At 40.0% G+C, this 24,625-nt stretch overlaps 1 protein-coding gene across 1 annotated transcript in view; it reads left to right on the plus strand.

Moving 5' to 3' along the window:
- The window catches only part of lhx3 (LIM homeobox 3), a 16,818-nt gene extending 12,959 nt beyond the window's left edge, over window positions 1-3,859 (plus strand). The window contains exons 3-6 of the mRNA XM_053618627.1: window positions 61-263; window positions 1,140-1,291; window positions 2,847-3,018; window positions 3,320-3,859. Of these exons, the coding sequence (XP_053474602.1) occupies window positions 61-263; window positions 1,140-1,291; window positions 2,847-3,018; window positions 3,320-3,729 (937 nt within the window). The 3' untranslated portion in view covers window positions 3,730-3,859. The remainder of the gene's footprint in view (window positions 1-60; window positions 264-1,139; window positions 1,292-2,846; window positions 3,019-3,319) is intronic.
- Window positions 3,860-24,625: the final 20,766 nt, after the last annotated feature.

The raw sequence follows: 24,625 nt of genomic DNA on the forward strand, positions 1-24,625 counted from the left end.
TCCACATGTTTATCCGTACTCCCAGTACACCTAACCGTAGAGCCTTCGTTGGCTGTGCAGGAGGTTCGGGACGAAGTGTGCGGCGTGTCAGCAGGGCATCCCGCCGAGTCAGGTGGTGCGGAGAGCGCAGGATTTCGTCTATCACCTACACTGCTTCGCGTGCATCGTGTGTAAGAGGCAGCTAGCCACAGGGGACGAGTACTACCTGATGGAGGACAGTCGACTGGTGTGTAAGGTCGACTATGAGACGGCCAAGCAGAGAGGTGAGGCTTAAAGACGAAACGGAAACGCTGTGTTTTCTTACAGCTTTTATAGAAACGTTTGCGACAATCCGCACAGTTTTGCTGGTCGATCAGCCAAGACACGCCCCCTTGTTTCCTGGTTTTAAAAGTCCCTGATGATGTCATGCACAATGAAAGTGTATTTGGTTTGACATCTGGAACGGTTCCACCCGAAGGCGCTTAATTGTTTCGGCCACTTCTTTAAATCCGGCGACCTCATATGGATCGGCCGCTTTTAACTGGGAACTTCATCATCCGGGTCCATGAGGTCATCTATAAACATTTGACCCACCTGAGCTAATCACGCTGCGGATCGATAAACAGCAAAGCGGCACGCACAAGTTTCCCTCCCAGTTGGGCTGTTTTGTTTTATTTTTTTCACTCTTATTGTTTTGTAAATAAAATGACCTTGGACTGCTTTTGTTGTTATTAAATTTACGGTTTAAGATCATGAGGGAGGCGTGGTTTAAACTGTGAGGGCTCTGAGATGGAAATCAATCCAATCTGGCAACCCTGTTCAGAATTTCATGGACGGTGCACAGACGAATCAATCCATTGCCAACAATAACATTTTCATACGCTATCAAATCTATAGTGTGTTAAACTCATTCGATTTTTAGTAATCATTTGTCTAATATCAGTTTTTGGTTTTGATTACCGGGCACATATTTGTCCATATGGTTCCATTTTGCTTAGCGTTAGTAATCCATTCAGGCAGCCTTGTATCTCTACTTTTTTGTTTAAATTAATCATATAAAATATAATCCATATGCCCAAACCTGCTGAGGAAATAGCTGTTTTATCAGCTGTATAACTAATTGATGTAAAAAGCTCATTCTTGTTATTTTTTAACCGCAGAGGCCGACTCGACAGCGAAAAGGCCGCGTACGACCATCACAGCCAAGCAGCTTGAGACGCTGAAGAACGCCTACAACAACTCGCCCAAACCGGCGCGCCACGTCCGTGAGCAGCTGTCCTCAGAGACCGGCCTCGACATGCGAGTGGTGCAGGTCACTCAACGATTTTACATATTATTAAACCTTTCACAAACAATCAATTCCAAAGACTGATTGGACTAGATGGCACTTTATGACATTCAAACAGTACAAAATTATGTAGGACTTCATTTGTCCGTGGAGTAAACGAAAAGAAACATTATTGTTTGTCTAAATATATGCATTAGCATTACGAGAGGATTGATACAGGCACCTCTAGAATGATATAGCAGGCTAGCTGGGTATACTGGCCAATGTTAGCATTGCAAGCTAGCGTTGCTGCACATACCGTATGTCATAACAGGGACCACCGGTCATCCTGGGAAGTTCGTGACGACGCCGTCACTTTGGTTCCGACCAAAGATGAATGAATTATTTTTGTGGTAGTTAATTGACAGAATTCATGAATGAATATCTTTAGTACTGGTTTGAATAAACGTTTGATGTAGGTGTATTTATTTAGCATTTGAAGAACCATTAATGAATACAGGTTGTTACTGTATTAAGTCTCACGCTAAGTAATTCAGTAAATAACGCTAGTTTAGATTAAGTGAATTAAGTTGATTTAATTAAGTTATCCTTATGATATTATTACGGATTTTGTTTCAAATGCCAGAGGAAAAAGACATGCAAAAAGACTGCTGTAAAGCGATCGGTGAATTTAAAGGGCTGTTACAGTCGGACCGCTTTAATTTACGAGCAAATGGAGTCGAGCGAAGCTTGGAGAGTGGAGAACCGAGGAGCTCGTTAAACAATGCTAAAAGGCAGTCTTGCATATTGTCCAAGGGAAAGGCCTGCCGTGGCCATATATATTATTTTATGCTTCACAAGGACACTTAGGCCTAAAGTGGAAGTACTTCCAGTGTCCATTATTCACACTAAAGGGACGTTAAGGTTAAGGTGAGAATCATGTTATTAGGAAACACATGAAGAGTCACTTGAAATCCATGGCGTTAAACAGAATTCAATGAAAGCAACGTTAGACAGGCTTCATGTTACAGATTTGGGAAACAGAGACACGTTTTTTGTCACTTTGTGCACGTCTCCACGCTGGAGCAGTAAAGACACTCATCACGTGTCGGGAGAAGGAAGCTAAGGAGTGTAACCCTGGCTGCTCCTGAGGTTAAGGACGACTTGTAGCTGTCTGGAAGTTAATTACATCCTCAATAAATCTTTCCAGGGCCACAGGAGTCTCGACGTTACGGTCTTCTCATCGCTTCGCCTTAAAACCACTAGGTTTAAAAAAATAAATAAAGAAGACTTCAGGAATTCATTTCCATCTGACACTCGTGTCTTAAAAGTTGTCTTTCATAGTAAATAAAATGGCGGTGTGTGGTTTATACAACGTTTTATCAGTGTTCACGGTTATGATTGTGTTTGTGTTGTATATGAACTGGAAAAGTAGGCAAATTACACGCATCCTTACACAGCGCACCAGAAATGAAAGGTGTATAGATATACTGTATATATGTGCATCAGTAATGCTTGGAGAGAGGTAGAGGTTCTTCTAATCTTCTGCACCAACTTGTTTGTGAAATCCCTAAAATACATCTGTATTTTTTTTTTCCAGGTGTGGTTTCAAAACAGGAGAGCAAAAGAGAAGAGACTAAAGAAGGACGCAGGAAGACAGAGATGGGGCCAATACTTTCGTAACATGAAGAGATCCAGAGGAAACTCCAAATCAGATAAGGACAGCATCCAGGAGGAAGGCGTGGACAGTGACGCTGAGGTCTCGTTCACAGGTATGAGAGAATAAGGGTTATTCAAGCCCCACTTTACGGCACTTTACTTCTGATATCTGTTATATATTTATAGCAAAATGACACTTTTAAATGTTATAGACTATTTGGGCTATACACTGTCGATTAGCGTCTCCAGTTTGGAAAATGTTAGCCATATCCTGAAAGCCTTGCGTATTTTCTTAACTGATGCCAATACTTTTTATAGTTGACTTGTAGCAATCTAAAACGTCAAATAAAAGGCGCATATATATATATATATATATATACATACATTCTCCTTTCGTTTACTCTTTCGGTGCAGACGAGCCTCCCATGTCCGAGCTGAGTCACTCGAACAGCCTCTACAGCAGTCTGAGCGAGAGTTCCCCGGCTCTGAGCCGTCAGGGCGGAGCTCACGCGCCCTTCACCCTGGACCACGGATCCGTCCTGCCCCCTCAGGATCAATACCACGACATCCGTCCCAGCAGTCCGTACAGCCTAGCACAGTCGCCTGCTTCCCTTCAGCCTCTGCCCAGACAGCAGCCCCTCATCTCCAGCCTGGTATACCCTGATTCCGGCTTGCCCATGGTGGGCCAGGGCGGGCACGGCATGGTACCATCCGGGTCGAACGGCCCCAGCTCAGAGCTGTCGACCGGAAGCAGCGGCGGTTACCCAGAATTCCCGGCCAGCCCCGCCTCCTGGCTGGACGAGGTCGATCACAGTCAGTTCTGATGAGGGACAGGAACAGAAATGACTTGGTTTGACGTTTGACTAAAACTATCGCAAGCTTCAGAGGAGGGATGGAACGGAAGTCAAACTCGTCAGCTTTATTATCATCTGCATGGATTGAAGAGTAGCAGTTTTGGACTCATGGATGGAGCTGAGATCAACAAACGATCCAGAAACGTTCACCCTGTCTATTATTTCGAGGACAGTTTTTACTTCTGAGAGACTGGATCTTGTTTTGGTGATATAAAGATCAACCATTCTGAGCATTCTGATTTTAAAAATAAATAAATAAACAAACAAAAAATAGAAGCTATTTACTGAGATGCCTGAGATGACTATCTGACCTCCAGCTTGTGGCATCATGTGCACTTTGTTAGTGGGTGAAAGTGAAAACAGACATTCGTATGAAGATGTTGTTCTTGCTCCATTAATGTGCTATAGATGTCAGATTGGACTTTTGTAAGACCTCCATTTTTCATTTCTCTTCTCAGTGTCTGTGTGTAAACATCACCAGTTTTGTTTTTTTGTTTTTTTTGTGTCTGGTCGTTGCCAAAATGTCTCTATCCAGTATATCACAACTCAGCATTGTGGATCCTTTATTTTTATATACCGTCTCCTCGGAAGTCACGAGAACATTTAGTGCATTTTCTGAACAGGAGTAGACAAGCTGTAGTTGTTGACTCTCGTTATTCTATAGGATACTTCTATGCATTTGTGTGTTTTTGGATGTATCTTGTTCGTTTTCCTCAGCCTCAGCTTGCAGCTCCCGGGCTCCTCTAAGTGTTTATGTGAAAGATGTTTTATGTCTTATTTATTCTCTCTGATAACGATTAAGTGATACAGATCTTTAATAAATTTGTCAATGAAATCCAGACTTAGATCTCGATCTTATTCGCACATCATGTGTGCAAGTAATGAAGCTGTGGGGGACTTTTTAAAGTTCCTTTTTTAAACACATTATTTAATGAACTAATTGATCATTTGCACTGTGGTTACTTCGTATGTAAAAAGCTGAAAATGTCGACTGCAGAAAGGAAGCTGGCTTTTAAACGTAGATCATCTTCAAGTAGGAAACGAGTTCAGATTAAATGTAGTCCTAGTAAACAGGGAGCTAGTTATACTTAATAACTTGTAGCTACGGATATATTCACTAATCCTTTCAAAACATCCGTATGTCTATCCGAACATTTAGCTAGTTAGCTAATACTTAAAACTGTTGCCAAGCACTAGCTTAAAGGAGACAGCTAGCTAATGCTCAAAATACCCTCCTTTTCGACCAAATATTTATCTATCAACCGTTTAGCTAGTCCTCTGAAGATAGAGAGCTAATGCTTAAAATGGCTCAATTTATACCAATAATTTATCTATCCAACTATTTAGCTAATTAGGTAAAGTTAGATAGCTAATGGCATACTGTAGCTAAGGCTCATACTGTAGCTAAGGCTTCATTTCTTGACTCTTTTCAATCATTTGGCTAGTTAGCTAAAGTTAGTCAGATTATGCTCAAAAAAAGGATAAATTCCTGCAGCCCTTTATCTATCCAACAGTTCAGCTAATTAGCTAAAGATAGATAACTAACCACATAGCTTTTTACAAGATTTCTCAAAACCAATGATCCTTTCAATCATTTGGCTAGTTAGTTTATGTTAGAATGCTAGTGAGATAGCTACCATCTAACCATTTAACAAGCTAGCTAGTGCTCCAAATGCTCAAAACCAACCGCATATTTAATGATTTAGTTCTGTACCTAAGGCAGCTAATATGTGAATATTTATCCAGCTTCACCATGTATGAAGTTAGCTAAAGCTAGAAAGCTAGTACATGGAGTGGATTTTTTTTTTTTCTTCTTCAAACAATGTAATTTCAGCCAACCGTTCACACATTTAGCACGCATCTTGTTAGCTAGAGTTAGCTAGAGTTTAACACTAACCAGCGCATTCGAAGAGGGCATGGCCAAGTTACTCAGAAACTCATAGCAATGTTGCTGCTGATGTTGTTGATGTTCAGATTAGACCTCAGCCAGGGGTTTGTTTCCTCATTCGCTAAAAGGATGCAGGTTTGCGGTTTTTTTTTTTTTAATAGCTGTGTCATTGTTCGTCACAGCGGCCACTCGATCCTGCCAGGTTTCTCCGATTCCCACTTTGGCACATGGGTCGGTCCTGGATGTTTATTTCTTATTTTCCGAGATTAATCACATTGATCTTATATCAGGTCACAGATAATGGAACTGGAGCAATTACAAAGATCTGGCTGAGTCTGCGATTCGCCACCGCTCTGGCGACTCACCAAGGCCGTATCAAGAGTTCAGACCCTCTTTAGTACAGAAACTAGATGCAGACAGACGACGATGCGACGTGCCGATTCCGAGATAAGTGGCCCGTGTTTACTCAAACGCCCAGACGGGGAAGAAATCTCCAATCCATTAGTACGGCGGGGATCAGGTGCCCTCCGTTGAATTTCCTCATTTGTTTACTTATTCAAAGTCAGGTTCAATTAAATAGATTAAACAGTTAGTGTGTGTGTGTGTGTGTATGTGTGTGTTTGCATATACGATTGCGTCATTGAATATTTGAAACCCTTTTTTATTAAATAGTTTACAGTTCATCTAATTTCACACAGCTGACAGTAAAAAATAATAATAATAATAATTAAAAAAAAGAAAAGAGATTTAATTACAGGATTGCATAGCAAATATTTCTGTATCCTCATGACTGGTGATATATCAACCTAGCTTTTATACTGTTATTCTGAAAAATCAAAAAATCTTCTTCTTAATATACGGTATGTATGCTGTATCTAACTGACATTACTGGAATTAATAGTGCATCTCTCACCAACTTTTTAGACACGTCTTGTGACCATCAAATTAAAAACTACCTTGGTTTTTTTTGTCTCAAAACGGTACATTTCCTCAGTTGGGAGATTGGGAGATTTGCAAATCATTGCATTCTGTTTGTATTTACATTTCACACGGCGTCCCAACTTTTTTGGAATCGGGGTTGTATATTTGTGGGAGTAATAATAGTAGTATTAGCTTCAGCGGCCGTGGTGATAGCGGAAGTGGAACAGGAATGAGTGTAAGATCAGGAGAGGTTATAATAGTACTAGTTCTAGCTTTAGGAGTAGGGATAATAAAAGGACTAATAGAAGTCGTGGTAGTAGTAATAGTAGGAGTAGTGGTAATATCAGGGTTACTAATAGTAGTAGTATTTATATTTGTGGGAGTAGTAGGAGTAGTATTAGTATTGGTGGTCGTAATAGAATAGGAATAGGTGTAATATTATTAGAAGTAATAATAGTACTAGTTATAGCTGTAGGAGGAGGAATAATATTGGGAGTAGCAATAGTATTAGCGGTCATAATACTAGTAGGAATAGAAGTAATAGTAGGAGTAGGAGTAATATTAGGACTTGTAATAGTAGTAGCAGTAATCACCGTAATAGTAGGAGTAAAAGTAATGTTATTAATATCAGCAATAGTTATTGCTGTGGAAATAATAACACAAGCAGTAATAGTCTTGTAGTAGTCATGGTAATAGTAATAGGAGCAAGAGTATGAGTAGGAGTAATATTATGACTAGTAATAGCGGTGGTAGTAGTAGTAGTAGTAGTAGTAGTAGTAGTCTAGTAGTCATGGTAATAGTAATAGGAGTAGTAGTAATAAGTAGGAGTAATATTAGAGGTAGTAATAGTAGTGGTCCATGTAGTTGCAGGACAAATAGTAATAATTTTATTAATAATAGTAGAAGTGGGTTATGATGATAAGGAGAAGAGTCATAGTAATGATGATAATAATAATAAATAATATTAGTAGTAAGAGTAATTATAGTATCAGTAGTAGGAATAGAATGATAGGAGTAAGGGTACTAGTAATATCAGTAAAAGTGGAAGATGTCGCAGAAGTTGCTAAATAAACAGTACTGTATAATAACAGGGAGTTTATATTTAAACATTCGAGTTCAAAGTGAAACGCCGAGGAATTATCTGAAATGAACTTAAAAAAAGATGTGATTCTGGTTGTCCAGCGTGGTTTTTGCATTCAGTAAGATGTCAGGGATAATACGCCAAGATAATTTCATTCTCACTCAACCGGAGATTGTGTTTCAGATGTAATCACGCCAATGCTGTTAAAATTCCTCACTGTAACTAAATTATTCCTCCTGAACTGCCTCAACCTGTCATGTCTGAAACAACTTCCTGTGCAGGTGCTGTTCTCGGATTCCCCATTCCGCCTTCCCAAAACCCTCAAACAACAGCACGAGGCTTAACACGGTGTAGCGTGGAGGGAAAAACTTCCAGCGTGTCTGTCATTCAAGGCCTGGGAAAGTCAACAGCAGAGCGCCGGAGGTGAGTGAGCAGTGAATGGACGTCTGACCCGATCTGGGTCTGTTCACTTTACCTGGACGTTTGTGTGTGCGTGCGTGCGCATGTGTGTGTGTGTGTGTGTGTGTGGCCATGTCAGATTTGTCACGGAGTGTCTGGTTCACACACCTGATGTACCTCCTCATCTTTCTCCGCCTGACAGGTGTGAATAAGCCACGCAGACAAAGCTGTGCAGGATTCCACCCCTTGAATGACCTCTCGGTGAACCGGCCAAGGGAAAAACAAGAAAGTTTATCCTCGGCGCTGCACCAGATGTACCTGGACATGCATACGTGGCTTCATGGATGAATTCTGACGTAAGTCAGTTATCACAGTGGTGCTGATGTTCATTAACTACTAGCAGAAATTCTAACAGCAAGTAGGTGTAGTATAGTAGCAGCAGTAATACTAATATTAGTAGTAGTAGTAGTCATAGTAGTGACAATAACAATAATAGGAGTAATAGTAGAAGTAATAATAGAAGTAAATAATAGCAGTAATAGTAATCGAAGGAGCAGAAGTAATAGTAGGAGTGGAGTGGGTTTAGGAGTAGTAAATAGCAGTAGTTATAGCTGTAGTAGTAATAAAATGTGGGGTAAGTATAGTAGTACTCATAGTCGTATAAGGAGGAGGAGTAATAGTAGGAATAGTAATAGTAGCAGTAGAAGTAATAATAGTCAAATTAGGAGTAGTAATAGTGTTAGTATTAATGTGATAGTATTAATAGTAATAGTAAAAGTGTTAATAGAAGTAGGAGTAGGATTATGAGTAGTAATATTAGTACTGTTAGTAGTAATAGTAGGAGTAGAGTTAATAAGAGGAGTAGGAGTAAGACTGTGAGTAGTTATAGTAGTGACAATAACATTAATAGGAGCCACCCTTACTAGGAGGAGTACTAACAATAATAATAATAATAATAATAATAATAATAATAATAAGCATAGAATACTAGGTAATAAACAACATAATAAAAAGTGGATTTACTCTTCCAACACCTGATGTTAATATTGATATTAAGTATCAATATTAAGATGATGTAGTGTGTGTGTGTGTGTGTGTGTGTGTGTGTGTGTGTGTGTGTAATGATTCACCTCACACAGGCTGTTTGGGAAGGACAGAGTTAAGCAGATTACCACCGGTTGCCCCTGTGTGTGTATGTGTGTGTGTGTGTGTGTGTGTGTGTGTGAGTGGGAGGTGTGTGGGAGGTGTGGGGGGTAGGGTGTCAGATGGCGTGAGTAAATCAGGTCTGGCGTTAACACTTCCCCAGGGTCCCACACGTCATGGCCACCAGTCTGACCTAATGGAGCCCTGAAGGAGTGTGTGAGTGTGTGTGTGTGTGGGTGTGTGTGTGTGTGTGTGTGTATGGGGATGCAAAGTATTACCCAGAGGCTCTGATGAATAAACAATCAATTAACACATACCGTTAATGAATAACATCCTCTGGTGTGTCTCTGTGTGTGTGTGTGTGTTTGAGGAGGTGGGGAGGAGATGGGGAGGAGATGTTTAAGAATGAAAAAGAGAAGTGTGTGTGTGTGTGTGTGTGTGTGTGTAAGCTCTGATGGCTCGGACGTAAAATTTCAATTAGGCCTGAGTGTAAATAAATATGCAAATGTTGTGACAGACGTCACTGTAGCTTTTAGGCGTTACAGTTATATTACGAGCGGCGAACAGGAGAGCGATGGCGGCGTGTGATTTAGTGTAACATCACTGAACAGAGCAACAACAAAGGAATAAAATCTCCATCTCCTGACGGCAGCGGCACACACTCCTGCGTAATCTACACCTCTTTTAAACTACTGATAACAGACGAGATGTGAGGGAGATTAATGAGCTGAACGCTGTTTAGGAAGCGGGGGAGGGGTGGTAATGCATGTGCTCAGTCTGGTGGCCATTTTGGAACGATACGAGCCTGAGATAAGGACAGACAGACAGACAGATAGATTTGTGTCCGAGCGAGAGTGACAGCGTGTGTATAGACATACGGAGTTGCATTAGTGTATGGTGTTCACGTCACTGTCTCATTTGTTAAATGTCAGTCTTTGGGCCCCTGTGGGACTCGTAGTGCCCTTCATTAGATTTGTCCTGATAATAATGAAGCACAAAGCTAAACTGGTAGCTGTACGTTTTTGTTAGCTTGTCAACCCCCCTCCCCAGAAAAAATAATTTATTCCTTTGCATTACAATGAGGTAGAGCAGTACCAGACAGGAAACAGATAACAATAACAAAAAACATGCAATACATAAATGTATTAGTGCAAACATTACGTACAGGACAACAGATAAATAGACTTCTAAATTCCTAACACCAATGTTAATTCGTTAATATTATTAGAATTATCCCCCCCCCCCCCCAATATTCTCTTATATTTACATAATATAATTGGCATTAGCAGCCTAAGGTGTGTAGCTAGCCACTAACTTTTGCCATTTAAACTGCATCAACAAGCGGAAGAAAGAAAGCAGACAAGTGGACCAAATCCATTTCATTAGTGTTACCTGTGGTTTGTTTTTGTTTTTGTTTTTTTTTTGTGTTTTTTTTTTTGTTTTTGCATTTTCCCACCCGAGATTGAAATGAACTCTTCACAATGTGCACTTCTTCCTGATCTGCTCATGTTATTGACCTGATCTAGTTACGCAAATTGCAGGGTTTCAAGCCCTGTAGCAGCCTGATACATAGACCTTTTCATGAAATTATAGTAAAGTGTGCTTTTTTGCTTACCTGTTTTAAAAATCATAGCACCCCCTGGTGATCCGGAGGTCCTAAGCAACCGAAAATACAGTTTATAGCAAGAAACGACCGTGTGTGCCATGTACTCGCAATGTCTAATGAATTTAGGTCAATTTTGATATAATAAGCCCTATTCAGATTGGATTAGATTATCAGGGGATGTTGGTAATACATTTTTTTTTTTTTTTACACATTTCCTCAGTAATAATCACGTACATGTGTATCTGGGATAAACGAGATGAGTTTGGTGAAAACAGCAGGTAATACATCTGTAATCTTCTCAGAAATTACCCCTGGATTACTGTATGCATTTAATCCCATCCAAATAGGGCTGTAAAGTCAACATTTCAATATAGTAAGTCAAAATTCACCCTTATAGAAAATTCATGTGATTTTTACATGGATTTTCGACATTTTTTCACATTTTTGACGCTTTTCTGCATTGTGTTGCCATATGGCAAGAATTCATTTATCTCCAGTTTTGTTTTGTTTTTTGATAGACAATAATACCAAACTAGTATTTTCCTATGTAACTTGGAAAAGGGGTCTTTAAGTTTGACTTAAAAAAAAAAAATTGCTGTGTCATGTGACCAGGAAGTGTTGTTTGCACTTCCTTTTCTGCAGTCACATGGCATGGTGAAGGCCCTGATTAATTTTTCAAGTTCACATGTTCCCAGCTTCAAGGCAGGGCATGCTGAAATGCACCTTCTCCTGTTCTTCACATGTAATCACATGTTACACACATAATCACCTGTGGCATGTACGTGTGTGATTTAATGGATATATAATACAGAGATAATAATTCACACTAAGTCATTATTAAGGCACATATTGCTGCCAGAAAAAGAACAAATATTAAGTGTGTTGTTTTTTTCACTTCAAAATGGCGGAAACAGTCTTCACTGCATTCAGTGCTGAAGTGTGAGTACTAGAATGCTTTAACACGGTACAGACTGAACGCTGCCTGTCCTCGTGCACGCGCCCAGGCTGCTGTTCCGGGAGCGCGCGCACTGTCATTAAGGCTCATAATGGCACCGGTTTATTTTCCGACTGTGCAATAATCACCAGCTATCTCATTAGGCTTCCTCTCGGTGCTGAGCGCTCCCTGAGGAGCTCCTCGTGTCTATGAGGTGTTAACAGCTCCCTGCGGGGGGGAAATCAAATCACATCCAGGCCGCAGATGGTTGCAGCAGCAGCCACACTTTTCAATTACCGCCCTGTGGAGAGAGGCTATTTCTCATCCTCCACACACACACACACACACACACACACACACAGTACAGTACAGTACAGTACAGTGTGTGTGTGTGTGTGTGTGTGTGTGTGTTTAGGGTTGGGGGCATGTTTTGGATAGCTTGGTGAGGACCAAAGCTATTGTCCTTGTGGAGACATTTGGCTGGTGTTTGTTTGTTTGTTTGTTTACGTGTTTACGTTTGTTTGCTTTGAGTGTAATATAACATTCAGTGCAGTAATAATTGTTATAACTATAATGGACATAGACAGTAGGACAAACGCGCGTGCGTGTGCGCGCGCGTGTGCGTGATCATAAAGATTCCCTTTCTTCGCCATTTCGTTCCTTAGTAGCACTGGTTCAATTTATTTTCCCAAAATTAACAAATAAAATATGCTAGTCCATGTGCGCGCGCTTTATTTATGTACCTGTTTGTTTGTTTGTTTGTTTGTTTTGCGTGATTTTTTTTTTCCCGGCATGCCGCGTGCCTCAGACTGGTGATAAATCACCTGGCGCGCGCTATGAGCGCTATCAGCCCACGTGAGTCCCGGGGAATGAACGCACGAGACCGGGGAGGAAAGGGGAGGTGATCTCGGGGGCACGAGCCGAGGCTAGGCGACAGCATGCCACGCGCTACTTAGCGTTTAATTTGAATACCGTGACCTCCCAGCTGGAGGTGACCCGCGGGTCAAAAGGTACACGCACACACACACACACACACACACACGCACACACACACACTTTAAAGTGACGTGCAGTTTATACACTGCATGGTTCCATGATTATTGTTTTGTTGTTGTTATTCTAAAATGGAAAAAAAAAAAGACATAAACATAGTTTTATCATATAGGAGCATTTATATCATTGTAGTATTTATTTATTTATTTGTTTGTTTATTTAGCAATTTAAAAAATTAATAAATAATGAATCCATTCTGAGCATTTATTTGTTTGTTTGGCTAGATAAATACATAAATACATAAATACATACGTTGCAATTCAGTAGTAATATTTATTTAGGCTAATTATTTATTTGCTGATATGTTGTTTATTACAGAATAAAAAATAAATGAATAGAGTTGAAAAATGATAAGAATAATAAGTTATTAAATAAACAATATTATTAATCACTAATACAGAAACATAACCTAAAGGTGGTCTTTAAAAAATTTACACATAAAAACACAAAGGATTGTTTACGTAGGTCTATACGTAAGTGCTATATTCAGTGAATAACGATTATAAACACATCGGTGTATCATTTAATTCTAAAATCAGTAACAGGAGTGTGTTTAGAGAGTGTTTCGGCGACGTACCTGCGTAAAATCTTTCGTTTTTCTTCTGTTATTAATCTTCAGTACATGCATCTTGACCTGGGGATTAGTGACACGGCCTCCACCTTTCACATGTGGATTATAAAGAAAAAAAGAAACTATATATATATATATATATATATATTTAAAAAATAATAATCATCTGGACTGAAAGATAAAAACAAACGTTTTTGTCCTTTAAAAACAACAGACCCTTTTTTAAAAATAATTTAATTATCTTAATTGTTAGAAAAGTGTCTATTCTGAATAACGAAGGTTTCTCTTCTTCACAGATCATTAACATTAACATTACGGGGAAAGTTTTAAACACAGTTTCTTTCCTAGCAGGTGATTAGTGGATTATTGGCGGCTGTTCACGGATCAGGATAAACATGTACCTCTCTTTACCTCACCACCTTAAAAACACTTTAAAAAAAAAAAAAAACACGAAATGTCCGATGTCATTATTAGGCGATTTCTTTTATTTCAAGCAACGAAATAATGAAGCGTCGCGTGTTATTGTTTATGAATTGATCAGATTGGCCCTTTGACCCCATGTGCATGTCTCACTGCTTGCTGTTGATCCTCTTTTATTTGGTACTTTCTCTGGTTTGAGTCGTGTGCTGGTGGCCCACTCAGCGTTTCCTCTGTATTAATTGTGACTGTGTTGCTTTTCGGCTGACAGCAAATCAATCAGGTGGCAGGTTGCACTCGGGGTCTCGCTGTGTTTTCATCAGACAGCAGGACGTCGTTAACATTCTGCACCGACGCCAGCACAGCCGCTCACTTCACCATTCATCTCACTCACATTCTTCTCCTTCATTATTCCCAAACACTTCTTCTTCCTCTTCTTCTTCTTCTTCTTCCTCTTCATCATCTTCATCTTCTGCTTTTATATTCTTTCAGCAATGTCATCTTTGCAGGATCCACCATGTGAGCCTTCACAATTAAATCAGAGTAAGAATTTGCTTAAAAACATTACAGTTATGAACAAACACTAACCGTGGAGCATAAATACTAGTAACTGATGAATTAATGACATATTCGCGTATTAACAGGTGGTTAACGAGTAGGGCTTTTAATGAAGCGATCATTTTTACCCACAAACCCCCCCACTGAGTTCAGCTCGTTATCAACATTTATTAAAATTATGCGAATATATGTCTAGGTTAACTAATAATGCTAATTAATAAACAGTTAATTAACCTCTAAGAACATATCAATTGCACCCCTCTACAATTATTTTGCTCGACTTAAAGTCACAAAAGATGTCAGGCTAACACCTTAAAATCTCAACTGAATGTCTTATTTTTGTTTAGTCATCTCTTTTACCTGTTAATCCGGGTTTGAAATGGAAACGTTCATCGTTTAATCCCACTGAAACGACGAAACGTGCAGGATGTGTTGTATTTAAGGTGTTGAGAGAAAGCGGTGCATCTTTATCTTGTTGTTGTCGTTGATGTCGTTCATCTCTCGGTAATTCCCGTGTGAAAGGCGGTGTCAGTAATCCCCGCGTCACGGCGTGTTCATTGAAGATTAATAACAGAGCGGCGAGCGCGAGCTCATCATGCAGTCTGTGATTTTCTACATTTGTGCTCAGGGGATCAGGGTTTAAAAAGAAATAAATACATTTGGACGTTTGTGATGGATTATTTTATACTTTATACGGTTTTTAAAAAAAACAAACAAATAAATAAACACACACTCAAAATTGTTTCTATAACAATTATGTAAGCACAAGAAGACGAAGAAGAAGAAGAAGAAGATGAGGGTGGCACTGTGGTTCAGTGGTTAGCACGTTTGCCTCACAGCCACCTCCGGGGTTGTGGGTTCGAATCCCGCCTCCGCCCTGTGTGTACATGGAGCTCGCATGTTCTCCCTGTGCTGTAGGGGTTTCCTCTGAGTATTCCGGTTTCCTCCTCCAGTATAAAGTATGTAGACTGTGACTGTGATGAGTTGGGACCCCATCCAGGATGTCCCCCACCCTGTACCCTGAGTTCCCTGGATCTTTCAGGAAAAATATGAGATATTTGTAATATGTTAATACACATGTGGGTGTGTAAGAGGGTGGGGTTGATGGAGGAGGTGTGTGTGTGTGTGTGTTCTCTTCCCACTAGAGGAAAATGGTATATTGCATATGCAGAGTGGTCTCGTCCATCTCATTGTCCTAATGGATCCACACACACACACACACAGAAAGAAGCAGGGATTCAGATGAAGGGGAAAAAAAGATAAATTTCAGCAGAGGTAACAGTTCGAGGTTCAAGGTTCAGTTCTGATCCGAATTATTTATACCCCTAATAACGGAGTGGATTAAATAGTTTGCTCGTCCGTGACCCCGGTGTTCATCGAAACCTCATCCCCCTATCTCAGGGCACGTAAGAATGAATGTGTGTGTGTGTGTGTGTGTGTGTGTGTGTGTGTGTGTGTAATGGTGCAGGTTGTTTTGTATTCCGTATGGAAATGACGTGTGAAGGTTATGTGAAGGATGGCACTACAGGAAGCACACGGAGAAAAATGTCTGAAAAGATTGGCTTTAAAATAAATATATAACAGAAGATATTTTATTACTGCGTGTACTTTTAATAATACGAATAATTTATTATTCTCATATATATTACGACAGGATGCGCCAAAAAAGAAAGGAAGAAAATAATCCGCGCTGAGGTTAATGTCCAGTGACAGCGTTTCCTTTTACGGCAGAAATTTGCCAACGATAAGGCCCGAACCTGCAGAAAATCTAAAATCGCACGCTCCTCCGAATATTGCAGAGTTTCCTCGATTTCGCGTTCATTTCAGCGTCCGCGAAATCGCGAGATCCTAGAGGGACTGTATAATGTATGAAAGAACATCGCCGCCGTACTTTTATCCGTTTATAGTTACCGCAAATGTTGTGGAACGTCCACGAAACATCTTACTTCAGTTAAACACAGCTGTTCCCTCGACAGTCTCTATTTCTCCTCTCTCTCTCTTTTTCTTAAGTCAATAATAATTTAAAAAAACACACAAAGAGTAAAAGTGTCAAAGTTACTCTTGCGGAAAGCGCCGACACTGGAGACTCCTTCCATACGTGTTTAGTAATTGTCTCCTTTTACGTGAAACGACACCGTATCAACCATTACTCGGGTTTTGTTTAATGTTTCCGTCGTGCGAGTTCCTGCGAACGAGCTGTTACTATAGAAACGATAACGTACTACGACAAGCGCATCAATATAAACCTGCGATTTTGCAACACCTCCGGACCAATCAGAATCCAGAATTCAGCAGCGCTGTGGTGTACATATTCAAAATATTCCTACAGACATCTCTTTATAGCTAAATGCTAACGTGAGATTGTTTTTCTTAGCTATTCTTATTTGCATCGCCGTGTCTGTGTTGGTTAAAATTTTCTTGATCTACTTCTTACCGTGAATTTGAATCATTTATTCATGATTAGCATGTTATTCATGCTGTCGCTGCTAAATGGATCAATTTCTGCCACAGCAGGCTCCTTTCCAACGTGTTTCCTCAGCGGCTGGTTACTGACTCATCAGAATGAATTTTAATAATAAACACTGATAGTATCAGGTTGGGATTTATTTTGTGTAAAATGAAAGGGAATTAGCCTAGAAGCTAGCATGACATTCGTACAATCCCTTCAAAGTAGCGAGGTACTAAATCTTTTCTTTGTGTTAGCGACTCGTTAGAAAGAATTCATATTTAGCTGCTTAGCTTAGAAGTTGTTCATTAAACATCAGGGCTAAATGTGACGCCCGTTTCTCGGCGAGTGTTTCGTGACGCTTTGGTCCGAATGACATTTCTTTCGATTGTCCTCATGCCTGTTTCTTGTTGAATTGTTGTTTATTAAAGTTAGCACGTGGGACGCAAGCTAGCAATGTCTTTAACTGGAGATTTTCACCGTCTCATCTCTCTGAGGTGTTCCTCAGCTCCTTTATTTGATGAGAAGGGTAAGAAGTGTGTGTGTGTGAGAGTATGTGTGTGTGTGTGTGTGTGTGTGTGTTGAATTTATGGCGAATAAACACAGAGGGTATGAGTGCAGCAGGGATATTGATCACAGTAGCGTGTGTAGCTTCAGCGTCCCGATCTCTGACCCTTAAATAGCGAGGGAATCTCAATCCAATAGACTGGAGTGTCTGGCCCTAACCATACAGGAATCCCCCCCCCGCCCCCCCAAACACACACACACACACACACACACACACACACACACACACACACTCTGAGCGATCGATACAAGCCAGCATGATTTCCACATTACAGATTACAGCAGCCTACTTATTAATAGAATGGAGTTTTGTGTGTGTGTGTGTGTGTGTGTGTGTGTGTGTGTGTTCATAGGAACTCGTATGGCGGACCGCTCAACAGATTAAAAAACATGCGTAAGCGATACAATGATCTGGTGACTTTTTCTGTAAAGACACGTTTATTTGACACGTATGGAAGGAGTCTCCAGTCCCAGTACTTTGTAACAGTCAGAGAGGTTAGTCGAGTCAGCTGCTAATCTGCTAATGAAGCGGAAACGAAGCCTGGCGCTTAACCAACCGATTTTCACACTTTTATTCAGTTTATTAAAATACACACCTCCCCGGCCACTTTATTAGGCACAGGACTGTCACTCGCCCGATGTTTTTTGTTTTCCGCACCGTTCTGAGTGTAAACTCCAGAGAGTTTATATTGTGTGTGAAAGCCCCAGGAGATCAGCAGTTTCTGAAATACTCAAACCAGCCCATCTGGTACCAACAACCAACCTCCACGCCACGGTTCACGTCACAGAGATCAGACTTTTCCTTCATTCTGATGTTTGATGTGAACACTAAGTGAAGCTCTTGACCTGTATCTACACGAATTTATGCGCGGTGCTGCTGCCACACGATTGGCTGATCGGATAACTGCGTAAATGTGGTGAAAGCAGGTGTACAGGTGTTCCTAATAAACTGGACGGTGAGTGTATTTTACTGTAAACGTACAGTACGTCGCTAGGAAAGTAATTTGCTGCAAAGTTTACAGAAATCACTTTGCAGTGCAGGTTTCAGAGCCTCGTGGTTATCTATAAACGTGAACAAAAGGACGTAAACTACATCTCTGTCTCGAAGCCGAATCTTCCTCTGGTGTAGGCAGGAGAAATGATTATAATCGGATTATAATCCAGTGCTAAATCCTATACGCCGTACACTAAGAATTTGTTCATATTGCTCGATAATAATCATTTTTGCTGAGTAGTTTTGTTCCTCATGTTCAGGCCGAAGCACGGTGCACGTCGTGGGTTTAAAAGCGCGCCCGCTTTATAATCTGCACTGATTTTTTTTTCCCTTCAGACTTAAAGAGGCTTAAGCGCTACCGGTTAATCTCGATATACTAATACGCTTTTCTTCTCAAAGCCAGCAGCAAAGCCGAGCCTTATTGTTCCGAATAAATCTCCCACCACGTATTTTTACAAACCGCTCCACGTCTACGTCCACGTGGTGTCGCTTATTTCTACTCCTTTATTTATTTATTTTTGTTCCTTTATTATTATTATTATTATTATTATTATTATTATTTGCTCATCTTTGCTGAGAGCGTTTTGATGTCTCCGCAGCCGAGCAGTTCAAAGCCTGGTCTCGAGGGACGCACGCGTCCAAGTTCAAAAGGGTCACGCTGAGAAAAAGCTCTCGCTCGGCGGGCAGCACGGAGGAAATCAGCTTTCTGTTCATCCACGGCCTCGGAGCACAAAGCAGACTCATTTCTTAATAGAGGCAGAGAAACGCTCTTCTATCAGACACACGGAAAGTAAAAGCGAGAAAACCCTGGGGATAGAGGAACGGGTTTAACTCTTATTAGTGAAGAAAAGAGCTTCAGAGCGCTCAAGATCAGAGGAAATGAGGAGCGGAAATAATAAAACGTCAATTAACGTTCATATCAGGTGATTTCTTTTTTTCTTTCTTTCAAGAATTAGGCTCTTGAGGGGTTTTTTTTTAAATAAAGAATTTTAGTATTTATTTAAGAGTGATGAGAAGCCAGATACTGATTTCTTTTCGGTATTCGTATTTATTTATTTATTTATTTATTTTTCTTCTAGTTTGGTCTTTTCAGATTGTTGACAACGTAAATTGTTAATTCATTAATTAGTTTAAAAAAAAAAAAAGTCAGTTGTAGTTTTGTTAAATAATTAAGGTCAAGTGAAAAATACATGGTCAGATATGAATTAGTTAGATATTTAAATTTTTTTCATCTTAATTTTTTGTTTGTTTGCTTGTTTTTGTTTCTTCATACCGTTTGTATTTTAATTTATTAAATTTTTTTCAGATTAATGAGAAGCTAAAATGGTAAAACTGTAATTAACATTCATGTCAAGAGTATTTGTTGTAAAGAACTTACTTTCAGGGTTAGACTATTATATCCACTAAGTGAAAACAAACAACAACTCATTTATTTATGTATTTGTTTGTTTACTTCAGATATTAAACATGTGTCTTCTCTTCATAACTCTTTTCCACATCCGGTGTCCAAAAATTATTGGCACCTTTCATGTAAATAAGCTTGCATGAAAGAAATATCGTGCAGGATATTTCATATCCGCAACGTTCCTCGACAGACAGCCCGGTCTCCGGATTAGACTTCGGTTTCAGGCCCACGCCTAAGCTCGGACTAGGGTCCAAGATCCTCGACAAGCGTCTCCGACGTTACTGGCCTTCTCTCTGATTGTAGGGGAGCCAATAGTTTTGAAAGTACTAAAGAAAACATTACGTGGGCGCTAATATAGTGTTCAACTAAAAATATGAACTGAACCCGTGTTTAATACGTTTACCGTATCACTCACTGCATGAGCATGTTATTGATTTTATGTTGAGTCTCTTTCAATGGAGGGTGCCAATATTTTTGGAGAGCTGTGTATATGTATGGGACTCGCATATAGCAAAGCATTTTAGACATCAGTGAAAAAGAGTATGTGGACATACCTGGAGACACAGTGTGTGTGTGTGTGTGTGTGTGTTTTAGTGGTTGATCAGACACCAGAGACGCGTCTCATCGCCCCTCCACCTCGCCTTTTCTTTAAAATATTATAATTATTGAGATTGCTCGGTCTCCTTGTGCATAACTGATGCGTGTTAAAGCCGAGCTGGTGAACGTGTGGATTAGCGTGAGAGGCTCTCCTGTTTATTTAATGCGCAACATGTTAAGTGTGTGTGTGTGTGTGTGTGTGTGTCTTTGACAGAGGATGCCCCCTGCTTATGTCTCTGTCAAAGACACACACACACACACACACACACACCTCCTTTTCCTCTGCGTCTCATCCCACCACTAAACACACAACCTTTTTACGTAATGAAATTACGGGAGTCGTATATACTCTCCCTGTGTGTCTCAGAGTTATGGCAGACGTTTTACATAAAAAATTCATATAAAGGCTGGACATTGTCCTTGATGCACGTATGCATACGGATTTACATTTCCAGGCGTGTTAAAGAAACGAGGACGTAGCGAAACAGGGAAGAAGAGGAAGCGGCGTGTGTTCGCCGGGCTCATCGTCGCACGTGATGTTAATCATAAATTGTCCTGAACTTTCACCTTCCCCTGGTTTTTTTCTCCTCTGATTGCGTCTGCTGTCGGAGGGAAAACCCGGTTCATTTGCATGCGCAGGTTGCCGTAAAGGCGTTTACGTTCTGAAGCAAACCTATTAGCAAGCTAGTTTAACTAGCAACAGTGCTAAGTAGCCAACAGTAGCATTTTAAATCATTTTAAATCGCAGCATTTAAAAAAAAATAATGTTTTACACTGTTACTAAAAATGTTCCGTTAGACTGCGCCCCGGTCTTAGCTAGCGCTAGCTGTGAACATAAGTGCAGTGGCGTTACTAGCAAACCGATTAGCTGGACAGTTTAGCTAACAACATTGATAAGTAGCCAGATAGTATATTTGGGCCATTTTAAATCATAACATCTCAAAGATAATGTTTCTGCAATGTTCTACAACAATGTTTACAAGGTTATTCGAGCGTTATTCACAAATAAATATGTTCAAAAATCTTAAGAAACGAAAGATATTTCGGGGACGGTGTGGAAACGTGTGCCGTTTAGTCCTACGCTCTTATAAGCATTTAGAAAACTTTTAAATACCATTACTGTAAAAAAAAAAAAAAAAAAAAAACAACGCTCTCAGGTTCCAAACAGAACATTTTAAGAAAGCATTACTATATAACGAACCCTTAAAGAGACCAGTTTTCCGAAGAGTTTGTTTATGGTGAAGAGTTCGTCTTCGAGAGATCTGAAGTCTCCGTAATTATTTGAGGAACCCTCTTCAGAAATAAATCTTGAACCCTGATGGCGGCTCCAGTTGTTCAGACAGGGTAGAGCCCTTTTAGACAGCCAAGATCCATTAACTGTCCAAAGAAGCCTTGAAGAACCTATAACGCTTTTTTCCTCTAAGAGTCTAGTCCTGTAGTTTCTAATGGAGCTGATGTTTACACAATTAAATCCTTAAAGGTTGATTAATCGGGTCTTTATTAATCGGGGTTCGAAGTAGAACCCAACGAATCCTTAATTATATGAAGAAATTTTGTGGGTCCCTTAAAGTTTCTCATGGTGCTCTTAGAAAAGGTCAGTCGATCGGTTCTCTATCAGACAGGGTGCCAAGTGGAGCCTTTAACTATCCAAAGAACCCTTGAGGAACCCATAAATGGGTTTGAGCAGTGTAAATCCTGTTCATATTAAATGATGAGTTCGAAAATTACTGACTAGAGCGTTGTCAGTGTTAGAACCTGATAACTGTTCTCTTGTTCTCTAGTTTGTGGTCTTGGTGCTGCGTGTGATCTCCAGGACATCACCCGTGGAGAACATTACAGAACTCACAACATTGTGTGTGTGTGAGAGAGAGAGAGAGAGAGAGAGAGAGAGAGAGAGAGAGAGAGACGATGTGACCTTGAACAAAACAACAACAGGCAACCTTAATGCGCTGCATTACAAGATATGTTATAAAACACTTTTATGGGTGGGCACTAAAAGGTGGGTGTGTGTGTGTGTGTGTGTGTGTTGTAGCACGGTGCTAGCTATAGCCTCGGCGATGTTGGTCTCCATTTGAAGGCCGGGCGTGTGTGTAAATGGGTCTCTATAGCCGCAGGTCCAGAGGTCGGTCCTTCGTTATGACTCATGCTTTGACTTGACCTTCATCGAGTTCTCAGGAACGATGTCATTATTTTCACTTACACGCTTTATTAAAGAGTGAACCAAACAGGAACATTCAGCAGCCTCAATAAAATATTCAGCGCCTCAGTGTATGAGTCAGGGCCCAGTATACAGGTTGGAATAATAATAGTTTAATAATAATGTAGATATTGAAAGCATGTGAGGTTCTCATTGTGGGTTATAATTCATAAATCTGCACTTCTGTTTATTATGTATTCCATATGCTCAGTTTTTAATATATATATATATATATATATATATATTTCTCCTGGAGGATGCATTGAAAAGCCGGTTTGTCGCCCCCTGATGGTGAGACACAGAACTGCAATATGGTCACTAATTTCCGTGAATAATCTGCGTTCTTGTTTTTGTCCTTATATTATCCGTTAACGCGAGGAACACAAAGATGTAAGAAATAACGCAAGACCGCAAACTTAAAAACAACGGATATTTAGATATTTAGCCATTTATGATAATTTGTTTAATAAAAACGTCTAATAAAAATGTTTTTCTGAGTGAACAGTGTGCACGTGCACAGGTTGGTGGCGGCCATTTTAGAAAACCTGAATCAGCTTTTCTTTTTTACTTTTATCTTTTCTTTTTTTTTTAAAGATGGAAACAGGAAGTGATGTAAATAATAATAAAATTCCACTTTGAACTTAATTTGTAAAGACATACTGTCACTGATATTTTAGAAAATAATTTCTTTATGTGTTGTTTGTATGTTTATGCGTTGTCTGAAGTGAGTACGTCAAGATTTAGGCTTTATGTGTAGTCTACGTTAGCGTCATAGCTTGTAGCTTTGGACAACAAACACGTTTTGTGCGATGGATTACATCTTGGTTTTAATTCACAAACTTCCTGACCTGAACTGAACCTTGCTATGATCCAAAACGATTTGGATTGTGGGTTTAGTCTATGTAGAATGATTTTTGATGTCTTCTAAGGTTAAATTAATTTTAACATTGTTCACCTTATAAAATAGTTTTTAGGGTATTTCCAGAGTAACATTTAGGGGGGGGGGGGCTTTGCTAACTCAGCTAACTAGATCAAAAATGCAGCTTTTTTTGTGGCCACTGGTTATTTAAGAGATCCTAGTCTCTTTTCCTAATCTGAAATTGTTCTTGCATTTAATCTCTCCTAATTACGAAAGAATCCAATCTCCGAATTCTCCGTATCACATCCTCCGGTTAACACGTCAACCCTCCATTTTCCCTTTTTCCTCCCTCCTTCCCTTGCCTCACCCTCTTCTTCCTCTGTGACTCCTGATGTCCCTCCCTGCCTCTTTAATTCACAGTGTGCATGCTAGGCCAGGACTTATCGATTAAACCATAAATTACCCAGAAGGCATCAGTGCAAGGGGTCTCGGAGAAGGAGGAAAATAAGAGAGTTTTCCGTGCGGCCGCTCCAAATTGTTAATTAAACGCAAATCAATCGGCCGACGTTTTTGCATCGAGCTCACCTTGGCAGTAGGACGAGGGGATCGATAAGAGGAGGGACGCGCAACAAAACCATCACGGAGAGCATCGCTCAGACACACCGGCCATTAGGCTGAAGGGTTAGATAATACCAAAGTGCCCTCTATTCAGGGCTAGTGCGCTTAGTCAGTTTGAGACGCACACTGTGTCAGTAGAAGAAAAAAAAATGGGTTGATTATGACTTTTATAGAACTGAAAATAAATATGTTTAGCTCGGGATTGCTCAAAAATATACACAAGTGGACCTGAGAGACGGATTGGACCATAGTTATGTATACGTTTTACCATATTTACGATAAGGTACACTGAACGAACGATAATTTCAGACGATAGATATGTTTCAGTTTGTACTCTCGGAATAGAGTAATGTTTTAACGGACTGGCTAGTTTAGGGTAGTTTGTGCTAGCTGTTAAAACAAAAACATCACCGAATGTGGGCGGGGCTTGGGAGCTCTCTATTGTTATGTAGAAATGCTCAAAATAACTGCTTACTACGGTATGTCCTTGTGCTTTACGAAATATTTAAAGACACATAAAGAAATTTTAATTTACAACTTAAGACATGATTATTACAAGTAGCAAAGAGGTGGTTATTAATAACGAAATAAAAACATGAGACGTCAGTTTAA

Source organism: Ictalurus furcatus, chromosome 28 (genome assembly GCF_023375685.1).
Source record: "Ictalurus furcatus strain D&B chromosome 28, Billie_1.0, whole genome shotgun sequence".
NCBI classification, from domain to species: domain Eukaryota; kingdom Metazoa; phylum Chordata; class Actinopteri; order Siluriformes; family Ictaluridae; genus Ictalurus; species Ictalurus furcatus.